This window comes from Ursus arctos, unplaced genomic scaffold, assembly GCF_023065955.2.
Source record: "Ursus arctos isolate Adak ecotype North America unplaced genomic scaffold, UrsArc2.0 scaffold_5, whole genome shotgun sequence".
Classification (NCBI taxonomy): domain Eukaryota; kingdom Metazoa; phylum Chordata; class Mammalia; order Carnivora; family Ursidae; genus Ursus; species Ursus arctos.
This window is the reverse complement of record NW_026623067.1, coordinates 58,334,054-58,350,225: the sequence shown is the minus strand read 5'-3', so window position 1 is coordinate 58,350,225 and position 16,172 is coordinate 58,334,054. Positions and strand designations below refer to the sequence as shown.

At 42.6% G+C, this 16,172-nt stretch overlaps 1 protein-coding gene across 9 annotated transcripts in view; it reads right to left on the bottom strand.

The window, feature by feature from the left end:
- Positions 1-16,172, bottom strand: part of ARHGEF28 (Rho guanine nucleotide exchange factor 28) — a 298,167-nt gene that overhangs the window by 143,422 nt on the left and 138,573 nt on the right. For 8 of the 9 annotated variants that reach the window (XM_026498793.4, XM_057307008.1, XM_044384124.3 and 5 more), the window contains 3 exons: positions 6,706-6,889; positions 4,176-4,356; positions 2,538-2,610 (listed from right to left, as the gene is read on the bottom strand). In XM_026498793.4, the coding sequence (XP_026354578.3) occupies positions 2,538-2,610; positions 4,176-4,356; positions 6,706-6,889 (438 nt within the window). The remainder of the gene's footprint in view (positions 1-2,537; positions 2,611-4,175; positions 4,357-6,705; positions 6,890-16,172) is intronic. The other variant, XM_057307006.1, reaches the window with a different exon arrangement.

Here is a 16,172-nt window from a genome sequence, read left to right as displayed (position 1 = left end):
TGACCCCTCCAAACCACTCTCCACATTCTCACAGTGACTTTTGAAAGTAATAATCTAACCTAAGTTGCTTGAAACAGCTCCCACGGCTGTCAGGCTGGAGTCCCAGTTCCTTCCCTTGTGTACAAACCGGGTCAATATGCCTCGCTCCCAAGCCTGTGTTACTGGCATCACACACACACGCCCCTAATCAACAGGACTACAAAATGACCTGCATCTCCCTCAATTCATCATGTGATTCAGAACTCTGCATTGTGTACATTTCCATTGTCTGGAATTTCTTTCCCGCCGCTGGATCACAGCTCCAGGGTCGCCTCCTCCAGGAAGCTTTCCCTGACCACTCCACCATCACACGCCACAGATTTCTCACAGCATGGTTTGCATATGACTCCTGTTGTACTTATCATAATGCACTGGGGCAGCTTGTTTTTCTGCCCCAATCCCAACTGTTAGCCCCTTAAGGGCAAGAATTTAAACACTTATTCAGATCCTACTTTGCTCTAAATTAGTTTAAAGGTGGATGAGAAGCGAAGAAAAGACACAAGCAAAAATCACAAGAAAAAAAGCAAGGATGAGAGCTTCATAAATAAGGGTCACACAAAAACACAGTTAACAGTACCCTACACATTTGCAGGCCAGAAACTTAGCACCAAGTTTTTGTGTGTTTTTGTCAACCAGCTCCAAGTAAAACACCTTGTAAGTTACAGTTAGAGCCCTAAAAGCACGCCAAATGTTCAGGAGAAGGCAGCACTTCTGACGTGAAACCAGAAAGAGGTTTCTCCTACAGGTCTTTAGGAGAAAGCATAAAGCGACCCACCACCTCCTTTGGCAGGCAGGACCCGCCACCACTCCCTCAGAGCCGCCAGCACATCATCTATAGAACACAGGCGTGAAGGCAACCCCACGGGGGCCCAAGCAGGTCCAGCTCGAACAGCAAGCCCAGCTGCTGAGCTTAACCCAGGAGTGTGCACAGGAGGGATGGGCCGCACAGACTTCCAACAACTTGCTACAAATCTTCCTTATCCAAGACTACTTTTTAACAAACACGGGGGCCAAGAGTTTAAGATTTTACTACCTGACAAATAAGTGAAATACAACTCGTCTATGTTGCCAAATACAAGCAGAATCACAAGGGTCTTGTCCTATCTTTTCTCCCTAACCCCAGCATCCAGCATGGGGGTTTCTCAGCCCTCTCAGACTACTGTCCCTTTACAGACAGTTTGCAATGCCCCTCCACTCTCCTGAAATTGAATAATGTAACCATACCTTAATATGTATAACCTTATCCTCACACGTAATTTCAAAAAATAAAAAAATATTCTAAAATATAAAGGAAAAGGAAATAACTGATAATCAGATAATATGGATTTCAATATATAAAACGTTTGCCCTAACTACCTTATAAGACATAATGACGAAGTCAGACTCCTACAATTACTAAGACTTGGGATAAAAATGAAAAACAAGACATGAAATCAGAATCTGTTCAAGAGTCAGAGCTATTTAAGAATAAAGGTAAGAATGCTCCCCAGAATCAAAACTTGTGTCTATCACGAAGACTCGTGAACAGATCAGACCTATGTGTATATGGAAAAGGGGAAAAAGCGTGAAATGAAGTAGACTGCATGCCCAGATAAACTGCCACATTGGAGAAAATAAAGAAGAGTACAGGATTCCTGCAGATGAGCTGGGTGTTATATACAACTGAGGGATCAATAACGCATTATTTTCTTAAAGATTTTTTTAAAATTTACTTACTTGTCAGAGAGAGTGCACAGGGAGAACAGCAGGCAGAGGGAGAAGCAGATTCCCTGCTGAGCAGGGAGCCTGACGCGGGACTTGCTCCCAGAACCCCGGGATCCTGACCTGAGCCAAAGGCAGACCCTTAACCGACTGAGCCCCCCAGGCATCCCTCAATAATGCATTATTAAGAATATGCCTCTTGCTGTGGACTCCCACAAGTAGATATGTACACTCAGTCTCCGAAGCCCCATGAGGACCGTCAACAACTGTGCAGGACAACCCGGCCTGGGTATGACTGTCTGCACCCTGAGGGACGTCCAGCACCCCCTGCCTTCAGCCCTGCATGCCAGTGGTCATCTCCGTATCTCTTGACAACAACACCTACACAATCTCCATTCCCTTCAAGACTGACTAGCCCAAGGCAGAGCAGGGCTCCACAAAGGTGGAACACGCGGAGGGACCACAGACTGATGAAGGACAGCCTGGAAGGAACACAGCAAATGTGAACGTGAGGAGCATACTCTGAGTCGGGAGAGCACCCTTAAGAGCCAGATGGTGGGGGAAGCTGGCGCAGGGCCTGGCCAAGAGCATTCAGTAAATGCTAACTGAATAAAAAGTGGAGACAGTTTACACTGTTCCACACTGTCAGAGGAGCCAGGGTCCCTGTGTCCTACGTCCCTGATCCTGTCTGAGTCCCCAGGTCCCTGCTGTGCTTCACTACCCACTTCAACCACCAGCAAACGTGTCAGTCCTGAGCACCTTCCCAGTTCCTCAGTGTGGGGAAGGAGCCTGTGTACCTTCTTCACCTTCCGCAGCACTGGACGGCATGTCTCGTCTTTCCTCCGGCCTGGCTTCTTGATCTTCTAGAGCCTAAGAAGGAAACAAAAATCAATGAAAATAGTTGGAGGCTTCAGATATGTGACAAAGGAGATGGAAATCACAAACGTGGGTCTGGGAACTGGGACAAGCCAGACAGTCTGGGGAGGTCTGGAAAGACAGGGCGGGTAAAGCTGCCTGGAGCACATTCAGAACCAAAGAGGGAACAGAAGAACAGAAAATCTTGAAACTGTAAAGAAGAGTCACTGTTTATGCAGGTGCCTATCCTGAGCAACCCCTACCCATGCCGTAAGACACAGGGGTCCAGGGAGGGCAGGACCCCCATCACAGGGAGGACCCAGGACGAGCACGGGCCTTGCTCTGCAAGCCAGCAAGCCGCCCTGGCTGAGACCAAGCTGGGGGCCTCAGAGACAGAGTGCCCTCCTGGAGCTCTCTGCATTTTCTTTTCAAATGGTTACTGCACGGACAGTGAACTATGAAGAGCCACAGAATTATATACTGATGTGCCAAACGGTGAAACAGCCCAAGACTGCATCCGCACTTGTTCCCAAATGAACATATGGGCAAACTTGGGCAGGCAGCCCTACAAACAGCCCAGACCCCTGAACCTTCATGGGCATGTTATTAATTAAACTCAGTGTATCAAATGCCTTGCTCTTGACCATTTCAGAACAACATCCTGAGGCCAGAGTAACAACAGCAACAAAAAACCATGAAAATATACACATTTCACCAAACCACAAAGGGGCAGGAAACAAGTGCCCACTCACCTACCCTTTGTAGCTGTTAACTCCCACCAGCCTTACTCCCAAGATGCAGTATTGTCTCTTCTAGGACCCACCATGGAATTACAGGGTGGACCAGACCACATACATACTGGGAGGCACTAAGAGATGGGAGCCTGAGTGCCTAGGGTCCTTAGAGGTCTCACCACATAGGCACAGGGCCAAACACAAGCAGCTCACGTGATGTCCTGGGGTCAGCCGTAACCCTGAAACCCTAGTCTTTTGGTGAGGGTAACTGCCAAGCTTGCCTGAAAAGGGCATCAGGGAATGCTGCCTTCCTGATTACAAAACAAAACTGAAACAGGAAAATATTTTTTTTTTTTTTTTTTGTAAATGGGGTGTATGAAAACAATTTTTATTCTTTTGAGTATATCTGGATGCAATTGTAGGACATTTAAATTTCCAAGTTGCCTTATTAATTTTAGCCAAGTTCTAGAACTAAATTCTTAACATTCTGGTTAACAGGAAAAAAGTGTTATGAGGAGAGAACTAAAACATGATTGAAAACTGTAGCTAAGGGGGCGCCTGGGTGGCTCAGTCAGTTAAGCGTCTGCCTTCGGCTCAGGTCATGATCCCGGGGTCCTGGTGTCGAGTCCTGCATCGGGCATCTTGTTCAGCAGGGAGCCTGCTTGCCGTTTCCCCTGCTTGTGCTCTCTCTCTCTCTCTCCCCCTCTGACAAAAAATATATAAAATCTTAAAAAAAAAAAAAAAAAAACTGCTACCCTCCAAAACATGGTTTCCAAAATAATGAGTTTGCAGTGTGTACTCTCAAGGAGTACAAGTTATTAAATACTAGAATGAAGAGACACACACCTTGAGGAGAAAGGCTCTGTCCCAAAAGTATTTCCTGAAGAGTTTAATATCTGCCTCCAACAAGTGCTCGGCTATGTGGTTCAACGTCAGGGTCAGCGTCTCTGATGAGTGAATATACTGCAGGAAGCCTTGTTGGCTGAGCTGTACTCGGGAGAAGCCTGGGGATCGTCTGCCCTGGAAACTGAAATGTCACAAATCAAAACCCACTGGCAGCTTCGGAGACATCAACCCCCAGATCCCACTACCCTCATGGCCCCCAGTATTACCAACCCAACTGGCAAAACAATCCATGAACGCCATCTACTGACAATACGTACTTAAGATCATGTAAACAGATGCTAATAAAGCCACTGCCTTCCACCTAGAAAGATGCCAGTTGAGAAGCTATTCACAAACGCTACATACTTTACAGGTATTTACAGAACTAATGAAACTACTGACTTTTAAACATAGTATTTTACCTCAATATTTCATTCTCTTTTTAATTCAGAAAGATGCCTCTTGCTTTAACGGGGTCACATGTGGTAGAACAAATTAGCTGGCAGCCGACAGCTTATTAGGTGATTACAGTGGAAAACAGATAGGATCTCCGGGGAGCACGGTGAGGTTTGGATGTTACAAACAATGGGATATTCATAGCACCATGGTCCACTGTTGTAAATCATTTTATCATGCAAATTAAAACATGCACACATTTGATCTTGTTGTATGCTTGAAAATATCCATAAACAAAGGAACAATATTCCCAAACTAAATTCTTGAAAATAAACTTACTTTCTGTTCTGTTTTGGCCAACAACAATTGCACATTTATTAGCTATACGTAGGCTTCCTGGTTAGTATAATATTCTGAATGGCTCACAAGGTGATGCAATTGGAACAGTAAAGGAGCATTAGCAGGAAAATGTTAGTGCTTCCAGACAGCAGCCCACCTCACCATGCTGTCACATCCCCACGACTGCTCCCAGGTTCCTCACTTCACAGAGCTAGCTCTATGCCTCTTTCCTCTTCTTACATGACCCCATTTTATTAATGAATGTACACTTCACGAATATTTAATCTACTTCCAATCAAACAAATGTTATCTCCTTCATATGGAACAATCAAGAGAGATCCTTTACTCTTAAGATTTGGGGCATCTTCCCACACTCCTGATATTAATTACTAGAATCTTGTAGAAAACAACTCCCCATGCTAACATGCCACCGAAGTAAACAGACTCTGAGCCTGAGCAAAAAGATCATTATTGATTTAGAAAATGGAAGCTTCACCATATACTCAGAATTTAGCTGACAGTCTACTGCTAATACCGTTCATGAATAGATCTGTTAGTCGTGCAAACTTTTAAAGAACATATTATCTTCCAGTCCTGGAGACAGTAGAAAGGTACTAAGCTACCCAAGATGAAGTCAGCCAGGACTTTGATCTAACAATGAGCCATCCACAATGACTAAGTCAAAGAAAGTAGTCCTGCCTTGGCCTTTTGGGCCAAGCAAGTGGGGTCATGTTAGAGCCAACAAAAGAACAATTCCTTCTGATGCACTCTTCCCTTGGTTGGTGGTCATGTGACCACAGTAGAACAAAAATAAACAAAGTTCTAACTTGTACTCCAATATCCATTATGTACCATAAAACCATAAATTAATTACATTGAGTTTCAGGAGCCAAACAAGAAAAACCAGTCCATCAAGACATACCATATAATAATACTCGGATGATATTTATGTAGTACTTTGTAATTTTCAAGGTACTTTCCCATTTATTTTTTAACACCTTTAAAGGAAATCACTATACACGAATCCCCTTTTCATAAGAATGACCAATCTAAACCATTCTAAGTAATAAACCACACATTCCTCATTCACTGAAAATGCTGATAATCATCACGAACACAGCAAACCTTAGAGTTCTTTTGCTTTATTATTTCCTTTACATTATTTCACTAGATCCTAATAACCACATCGTATCTTAGGGTTTGTCTGTTAACGATTCAACAAAAATTTATATTCTTTCAATGAGTGTTACAGGCTGAACCTGTATTAGAAATACTGCAGTGGGTAAACAAATACTTTCAGCCCTCAGGTGATACAGGATGGAGACCTAGGTAACAAACGATAACTATATTTAAAATGATAAATTATGATTAATACTGTGAATTAATAATTTTAATCACCATATTGTAAATTAATCATAATCATTAAAGACCCTGACACGGATGGCTTTCTGAAGCAGTGTTATTTAAGGTGATACCTGAAAGATAAGTAGGGGTTAGGCTATTATTTCCCAACTTTTTTCTTGACTGCAGTCCCCTACGAAGCTCTTCAAGACATTTTTCTCCCTAACGACCCCTCCATGAAATGTTGATACCAAATATTATCTGTATATCTGCTCATATAAAGTATAGAGTACCAATGGTAAATTATAAACCAACATTAGCTTGTGGTCTCGTTGTTTCCACTCTCCCATGGTACTTGGAACACTTTATAGAAACAAATCAAGAGAGAATAAATCTATCAAGTAGCCAAACTCACTTTGTGATGTCTTCCACCAGCCTGGAGTGTCCGGCTCGTAAGGCTAAGTCTAATGGTGTGGCACCTTCTTCGTTGGGTAAAGACAAAGCCTGAACTCCCCCAGGGAGGCCCAAGAGGAAATGAGAGAGCTTAGGTAGGCCCCATCTCATAGCCAGGTGTAGAAGAGACTCTCTGCATAAAGAAACTGAGAATAAAAACAAACGGTATTAGTTCTTTCACTTAAAAAACTTTGTCTCATATGTTTTATCTCTTATACCATAGATTTAGACATAGTAAGAATGTCAGAACTGGAAGGAACCATTAAAAGCATCTAATCCAAACACCATATTTTAAGTAGGCTCCACACCCAGTGTGGAGCCCAATATGGGGCTTGAACTCACAACCCTGAGATCTGAAGTGAGTGAGATCAAGAGTTGGACACTCAAGCGACTGAGCCACCCAGGCGCCCCCATTTTACTGCTGTGGACAGGCCGAGTGATTTGTCCCAGTGTAGGTAGCCAGGAGGTGCTGGGGCCTGGCCTGCCCATTGCTGGTACAGTGCTGTTTCCACTCACTACAGCACACATGCACATCGCCTTTCGCATGTGCTGTAAAGTCAGCCCCGGAAAACAAGCGCGAGGAGCACACCATCCTGCAGAAACACACCCAGTTGCCCTTGAAGGACAGGCATGCTGTTACTTCAGGAAGGCAGTCTCTCGGAGGCCACAACCGTGAGGGAGTCCCTGCTTCCACTCTTCACCCTCAGAGGTGCTCCCCCCCACCCAACGAGAAGCCAGGACAGAAATGGTTTCCCACGTCCAGAAAACCTGAGACCACGGTCATTCTCCAACTTCACGGAGGTGCTCAGGTGCATCTACTACATTTCTGGGATTACTTCAGGGCTGGCGACCCCCCTAGTGCTTTGCTTCGACAACTCAGCCCGTGCCTCTTCACATGGTCCTTGACAAAGGGCTCTTGGTTAATCCGTGTGTCTGAGTTTTCACGGTGCTGTCTGCAGCTTTTACCTTATGGAGTATATCACTGTACAGGCCGAGGGGTTTTATTATTCTCAACACCTAACATAATACTGACCAACTGAAGTCATCCAGTATTTGTGGCGTTGAAGGGCAACTATTAAAATCTCCATTCTTTGTGTATGTTCAGATTGCCTTATTTGCATACAGTTTGTACACCTGTATTTCTACTGCAATACTCAGTGCCCGGAACACAGCTGGCTCATGATAAATATTACACTGGAAATAGGGAAAAGAATAAATTTGCTTACGTTAAAAAAAAAAGGTAGGCCCATGAACTCCCCAGACATCAAGACATACCTTAAAACAACTCTTATCTTCACAAACTAAACCTGCAAATCCTAACAATCTAGATCTGTTGGAATAAGCATGCGATGAGAATGTGAATTGCATATACGCTCAGGTTAAATAATGTTACTGGCTGCAGCTTTAATGGCAAACATGTCTAGAGCACACTGCACTTCACTGCAGGAAAAGGGGAGGGATCCCATCCGTCTTCTACCCCAATATAGTGCCCGGCACATGTATGTGTCTAAAAATATCTGCATATTGAATGAATGAATGAATGAATGCATGAATGAATACAGGACCAAGGGGCTCTTCCCCTGATGAGTACCTATGAAAGTGAACTTTTGGGATATGACTGCAGCTGCTATTTGGAGCATTTATCATTCTTAGTTCCACCTCTGATACCTCGACTAAAACCTGTGAACAAAAACTACTACATATTCTCAGAGTCTGGACACTGAGGACAAAAACTAACTGCTTCTTCACACAGTTGGCAGTCTGCATTAACACGACTTTACTTTTCCATTGTTTTCATTAGTGTAACTTTACTACTCCAGGAGACTCTTCCCCGGGCAAATGATTCTATGTTCATCATTCCTTCAAGACCCATCAAATCTCCTGTAAAAAGAATCAGCAGCACCAATATTTATTATACCATGATCCCTGTCCAATCCTAATCCAACTCCCTGCCTTGCCCATGACCCCTCTTCTGCATTAGAAGACCTGCATTAAACCAACCTTCAGGTACGCAGTAAACTCCTGCCCTTCCCCTGCAAGAGGCCACTGAGGCCCCACGGAGGTGGTCTCCCTTACCACGCTAGGCAGTTAGCTCAGCTTTGTCTCACCCGCAGACTGTGGGGATGCTATTTGGGGAGCCAGCATCCCACACCACTCTAATTTGAAACAATCAGAAGAAAATACCCACTGCACAAATGCAGAAGAAAACTGCTTAGTTCACATTTTTAGTGGTTTATATTATTTCTTTATCCAGATCAAGAAAGTGAAGTCTTATATTTCCAACATGTAAATAAGCCCTCACAGTGAATTACCACCAACTTCACCATGCATTTGCTCCATCACCTGTCTGTGTGACACAGCACAGCCCCCACCCCCTGTCAGATGACATCTGAAATGCCAAAACATCTAAACACGCAGCAGGGCACACCTGCCAGATAGCTGCTTAATAGGCCTGATATCTTCAAACGGCTATTGAAGAACTTATCTTTATTTTACCCTTTAAGTTTTTGACCTTTAAACTCATTTTATTAGAAGGTAGGGTTTTCATGCTTAACAGATTCCCAACAAGGCATGCTTGAGAACATTTCCTTTTTTTTTTTTTTTCCTTCTTAAATAATAACGAGGAGGAGACTGGTTAGGATCAGGTAACAAAACAAACACAAATGCACAAGTACACTCCCCAACATGTATGTCAGCATGAGATCATAACCAGCCACCCTCGAACGGAATTTCTAAGTCACAAATCCCAATCTCGATCTTCTAAGAAATACTGCATGGTTCTATGGGATACAATTTTCTTCCAAGAAAAAGATCAAAACCTTTTGCACTTCCTTTTAAAATGAAACTATTGGTAAAGGCAGGTATGCCATCAACCATTTAAATGGAACTCCTTACACTGCCTGGGGCAGTACCCCACATATCCTTGACCCTGGGGAGGAGTTCACTCTATTCAACCTGATTGACAGTGTGGATGGCAGGAGAAGTTGCTTCCGCCTCTGGAATACTTTCTAGGCCTGTTCTGCTAGTCCAGCTCCCCAATTCCTCCTTGGGCTCCAATCTCACATCTAGTTCACAGGGCAGAACAGCAAACTTGCGGGAAAGAACAGGTCACTGCTGAAACGGTTCCTCTCTCCCTCTCTCCCTCCCTCCCTCCCAATCTACCCACTCTCTGGGAAGGTGGGAAGGCAGGGGAGAAAGGATCTTCTGATGTGTAAAGAAAACAAGTAAGAAGCTGACCAAGAGGTTTCAAGAGAGAGCTTTCTCATTCAGTATGAAAGTTCAGAGCCCAGAATCAGGCAAACAGCCTGAAATAGGAAACACCATGACATATATAAATAATTCTGCTTGTTATAGAGTTTCAGATTCTTAACAGCGGTCAGGAAAACAAGCTGTGAAAAGGGGTTATACAATCTGGCAGAAGTGGGGGGGATGTTTAAAATATATTTTTAACCAAATAAATATGTCTCTTCCTGTGTAACCAGCCTGTGTAGCCAGGAGTTATGCGAACTAATGTTACTAAAACAGAATTACTTGTAATTGTTCTAATGGCAAACATTAGCAGGTATGACTTGTCACATCCTAGGAGCAAAATCACCCAGACACAAAGAAGTGAGTAGGCTGGGCCATTCAATCAGCATTTCCCATCACGGCACAGAGGGAGGCTCGTCTGACCCAGACAGGGAAGGAGGCTCAAAGCCCATGCCTCTCATTCCGCCGCATCTCAGTTTCTGTGCCCAGAAAGTAAGGCAGTTGCAGCAAAGACCCAAGGTCCTGAGAGTATTCATCCCAGCCCTGACCTACTGAGGATCAAGGATCCATGAAATACAGCGCCCACGAAGGGGCCTCCCAGAGCGTTTGAACACAGGAGCTGAAACAGCTGGTACAGCTGTTGCTAAAGGAAAGTGATTTTATATAGTGTTCAGTCCAAATTTGGGACCATCATCGCTTCACGAGGTCTAGAGATAGCAGAAGATTGAAAAATAAATTATCAAGCCCTCAGGAACCCACAGTCACTGCTACAGGAAATGTAAATTGGCATAAACGCTTTGGAAAACACATTGCCGTCATCGAATAAATTTGAAGGAACTGGAGTCTTCACTGACTGAGCATTTCCATTCCCACATATAAACCCTAGTGAGCACATGCTTTGTATGCAGCAGCAAACATACATAAAAATGTAACATTGTCCAAAAACAGAAGTGATCTCAACATCCACCAATGACAGAATAACCTGCAGTATAATCACGCTAGTATCCTAACAACAATAAAAACCACAGACTAACACAGAAAAAAAAAAAAAAAAAACTAAGAAATACAATGTTGTTGCGGAAAAGTCACAAAAGAGTACACAGAATATGTTTTGATTAAAATGAAATTTTACAAAGTGAACAACTACGGCATACTATTTAAGAACACATAGGTAGTAGAACTTTAAGGAAAAGCAAGGAAAAGGTTATTCTACAAGTTCGGGTCATTTCTCTGGGATAAAGAGGAGACCATAAATGGAGGAGACTGTAGCTACTTCTGGGGTCCAATGGTGCCCATAGGTCTTCACCCCCCCCCCCACAAAACACACACAGGAAGCTGCATTTAAGGCTCTAGCCCCAGGACAATTAAAACAGAATTTCCAGAGGTGGGACCCAAGCCTTAATTTTTTCTAAAGATTCCCAAGTGATTTTAATACAATGCCAGGGTTAAGATCTGCTACTTTCTCTAAGTAAGTGGTTAACAAAATATCTATCTATGCTTCCTTTTTATACCACTGTCTTCCCTATCATCTCGTAAGATCTATTAGCTAAAAACTCCACCAATGGATAACAAAAAAAGTCTGTGACTTTCACAAGTTATTTTTCATCTACAATACTTGCTCCCAAACCAAGATATATCCTTAAACACTGAAAGCAAAATATTAAAGATAAATGTGATAGGGACATAATCTAGAAGCAAATGCTTTTAAATGCAGTTTAATTCAGGAGTACATCTACTTTGTAGGATTTACTAATGTTTCACAACACCTGAGTGGAGCCATTGAAACGTATTCAACACGGTAAGTTTATGAACAAAATATATTTAACTCACATACATCCAAATCATTGAAGTAAGTTGTACTTTCATTTCCAAACCATATATATATTTATGGCGGTCTCAGTCTTTGCATCTAAGTCATTCAGTAGACAAACACTAGATGAAACTAGTACTATATGCCCCTGTGGATGCCAAGTCTTTGAACACCATACTGCCTTGTCTTTCTCTTGTCTTTGAACACCATCCTGCCAGCCCACTTTCATTTGGAATGAACATCTGGCCTGTGAAACCACTGTGACATGAGTTACAGCTCTAGTCATAGACACAAGGACTATGAATAGAAATAAGTATTGGACTTACAACCTCCCTCATGTATCACAACTTGAAAATTTACACATTTAAACAATGCCAAAGTGATAAGCAAGAAGTGAAGAGAATGAAAAAAATACTGCCAAAAATTTTACAGAGCGCAGAAGGGAGTATGTGGCATGAACATCACATACAATCTCCTATTTTTTCAGGACTCTCAATGGAATGGGAGGAGAGACCATGTATTATGGCATCTTTCATTTAAGTGGTCTAATCAGGGCTTTGGTGTATAAAAAAAAAATCACCCCTCCACCCAGAAGATCAGAGGTTGTTGAGTCCAGAAAAGGAACTGCAAATATCAACAAGTTCATAGGAAAGATAGGGAAACAGAACACCCGAAGGAGCACGATACCAACATGGCAGGCATGGCTGGGTGGTAAAGCCAAAGGGAGAAGAAGAGAAGTGTAACAAGCCTAAGGGTGGGTTTTAGCTTCTTGAAATGTCTTTTCTGCATCAGGCATATTTGAGACACTCAGCTTACAACCCCTCACTGCCAATCTGGGAAAACATCAATCACACAGCTTCATTCCATAAAATTCACATTGCAATACACAGTGCTGGAATGCACTTTATGGAGTTTGCATCTCTTATAGGGTGGTTATACTTTACCTTGTGGAACTAGTTGAACTGAAATATTAAAAAGTCCTTATGAGAACTCAAAGATGGCAATCCAGTTTCTGGCCTTCACTATCTGGGGACATGTCCAGGCTGAACGATACAATGTGAGCATTAATAGAATATATTAAGAATCCAGACACAATACCATACAGTGCAAAGGCAAACAGACAAACGAGTTGAAAGATGTGGATTCTCACACTTACAGAAACGCAGCTGTGGAAAGACCACTTAATTCTCAAATTTTAAGGTGCTTGATCTGGAGAAGAAGAGTGTTATCTTCCCAGCTTAATACCCAGGAGTGTCAGGGGGACGTAATGAAAACACCATATGAGACAAGGTTGCCAAGAACGATGAAAGCCAGTATTGGGGGGACTTCTCAGTAATAAACATTTGTCTGATGTTCTCCGTACAAAAAGTACAACTGTCACTAAATAGAGACATGATATACTCCCAAACGGTTTTCCTCTGGTTGTAATTTAAAGGCATAATTGAAGGCAACCAGCTGTCTGCTTAGGAGGAGCTATAACTGCATCTGTGTAAGATACCAGATGTGCCATTGAGACAAACGTGCCACAGCCTCATGCCCTGGGCAGCAGGCAGTCATTAGGCGCCATAAGCAACAATTATGTCATACTTACTTTCCAGTCTGTGCGCTAGATTTTTTAAAATCATTTGTTAATATTCCTTCAAGCTCTGGTTCATGCTTGCATTTATTCATTCATTAGATGTTTGCTGACAGCCTACTATGCACTGAGCATTCTTTCCCCTCACACCACAGGGGAGCCTGTGGAATTACCACACATCCTCCCAACTGACCCTTCAGGAACCCTGTTTTGTTGGGAGACAAATGAAAATACACTGCAGTCTAATTTTTTTTTTAATTTTATTTATTTATTTAACAGAGCACAGTAGGCAGAGCGGCAGGCAGAGGGAGAAGCAGGCTCCCTGCTGAGCAAGGAGCTCGATGCAGGGCTTGATTCCAGGACCCTGGGATCATGACCTGAGCCGAAAGCAGATGCTTCACAGACTGAGCCACCCAGGCACCCCACAGTCTAATTTTATTATTGACAAACAGAACAAGTGTAGACTCCTCATATCTTGGCAATGGCCTTTTGAAATCTACACTGAGAGTCTGAACTGAACCTCGATCAGGAAACCGACTTCTCATCTATAGCTGGGCAGGATCCACTCACTGCCCTTACAGTGGAAGCCAGAGCCCCAAGTCCAAACAGCTAGACTGAGAAATATTCAACCCCATGGGGATGAGTTACAACTCCAGTAAGTCTCATCCCATCCTCTAGCACAAGGGGCACACCCAGCAAGGGATATTCTGGTGAGCACAGAAGAGATGGGATAAAGCAAACAGGAAGTAGGTGTTGAAGGTGCTCCCCACCTGGGATGAGATTTGAGGGTGGGAAGGTTGAAAAAAGTTCACTAGAAGTCCAGATGGGCAGCTGTCACATATGAATGAAAGCAAAGAAATGAACCACCACAACCACCTTTTTATTTCATTCTTATTAGGTGCCAATGACCATAAGGACTTTATATTCCTTGTGTCCATCTAACATTTATCAAGCAACTTACACGTATTATCTTATTTGATCCTGACAGCCATTGCACAAGGTAAGGCCTATAATTATTCCCATTTCATGATTATCCCCATTTCATAGGTGCAGAAACTGAGCCTTGACACCATCATGCAATTGCCCAAGGTCACTCAGGTACCACAGGGAGCATCAGGGATCTGAACCCAGATTGTTCCACCTTCAAAACTCAAATTCTTACAGGCAAAGATGGCAAAAACAAAGAAGGGCACTAAAGACAGAACTTGAGTAAGTCAACAAAATGAGGAGGAAACCGAACAGAAGGAAGCCAGCCACACCAATTCTAAGGGCTAGGCTCACCAGACTCTGCACATGTCAGCCTGATAAGTCACCCTACACACACACACACACACACACACACACACACACCACTGTCTTATGACAAACCTGCAAAATAAAAGCTGCAACGGCTACAAAAGTTCACATAAAGGCCCACGTTTTAAAGAGTCAAGACAAAGCCTTTTACAGTTCGTTGGCTCCCACAGAGCAGAGCACTGCCAAAGGATCCGGGTTGGTCATTTCCCCAAGAACATCCCATCCCTTCCATCTGCCTCACTGCCCACCTCCTTCCCAAGGCTCTCCCACCTATCTCTTCAACCATCAGCCTTTTAACCTGCAAGCACGGGTAGTTTTAAAGCCAACTATTTATTTTGTAGATAAACTAATACAAGGACAGCTGCCAGCATTCAAATACTCTTACATCTAAGAAAAAAAGCAAAAATTTAAATTTTTTTACCTGAAGTATTAACAGAATGCTTGCATACTGTCATTTTCAAATTCAATTTTAGTAATGAGTGCAATCAGAAACTGTCATTTGCATCCTGCAGCGTTTAAAGGGTTTCCAGAGTAAAGAAGCAGGGGTGGGACATACTACCCAGAGGTAAATTCCACGACCTCCCACTGTCCTGAATCCTTTGGGAAGCATGTTAGAGTAGGGTGTTTGAAAAAAATAAGAGCTTCCACTTAACGTTATTTTTCCTTGAAAATTATGAGAAAGGGAGAAAGTAACCTGAATACAAGAGAGCAGAGGCTCTATCTCTGATGTGAGAATAAATATTTAATTCTCAATTCTAGTCGAAGGCCCATTGGTGCCAGATAAAAGTAGGAAGCTTATTTTTTAGGGAAAACTTTAAGCTCCCTTCTCATCTTTAAAATGTAATACCTTACACAGAGAATGTGGTTAAGGAGTTAAACTGAAAAATAAATTCAAATTATTTAATGAGGGGCTCCTTTTCCTTGAGAGCTCAATTCCATGTTAAATTCTTTACTGCCAGAAAACCCACTCCTTCAAAATGAATGGCTAAAAATGGAATGGAAGACAGAGAAAACATTTTTAAATTAAAGATTTAAAACTTCACAAATGATGCATATGTGAGTACATGCTTAAGTAATGTGTAACAATGTTACCAATTTAACATGGAACCTATTCTGAAAAACATTCTCTCCACCACTAGCATTCATGCACTGGGTTACCTTAGCAACTGAAGGAAGAGAATTCCAGCTTAAAATGTCAGAAAAAGGAAGTGTGGAGAGGTTTGTTCCATGAGATACCATCAGAAGTAACAAAAGGCTAGAAAGTAATATTGAGTGTATATGTAACTGACTGAAAAATGTCAAGATTTCCAAGAAAAACATTTAAAACCTCAGCTAGTTGATACCTGCCATGCACTAATTTCAAAACTCCTCAATCTTTTTTAAACAGAAAACCTGTATTTTGTAATGATCTCTGTCTTTTGTGGGTTTCCTACCCACTGGTAGGACACCAGCTGATGTTATTTCAAACTTGCTGTCCAATACAAAGCTTTGGGTCAGA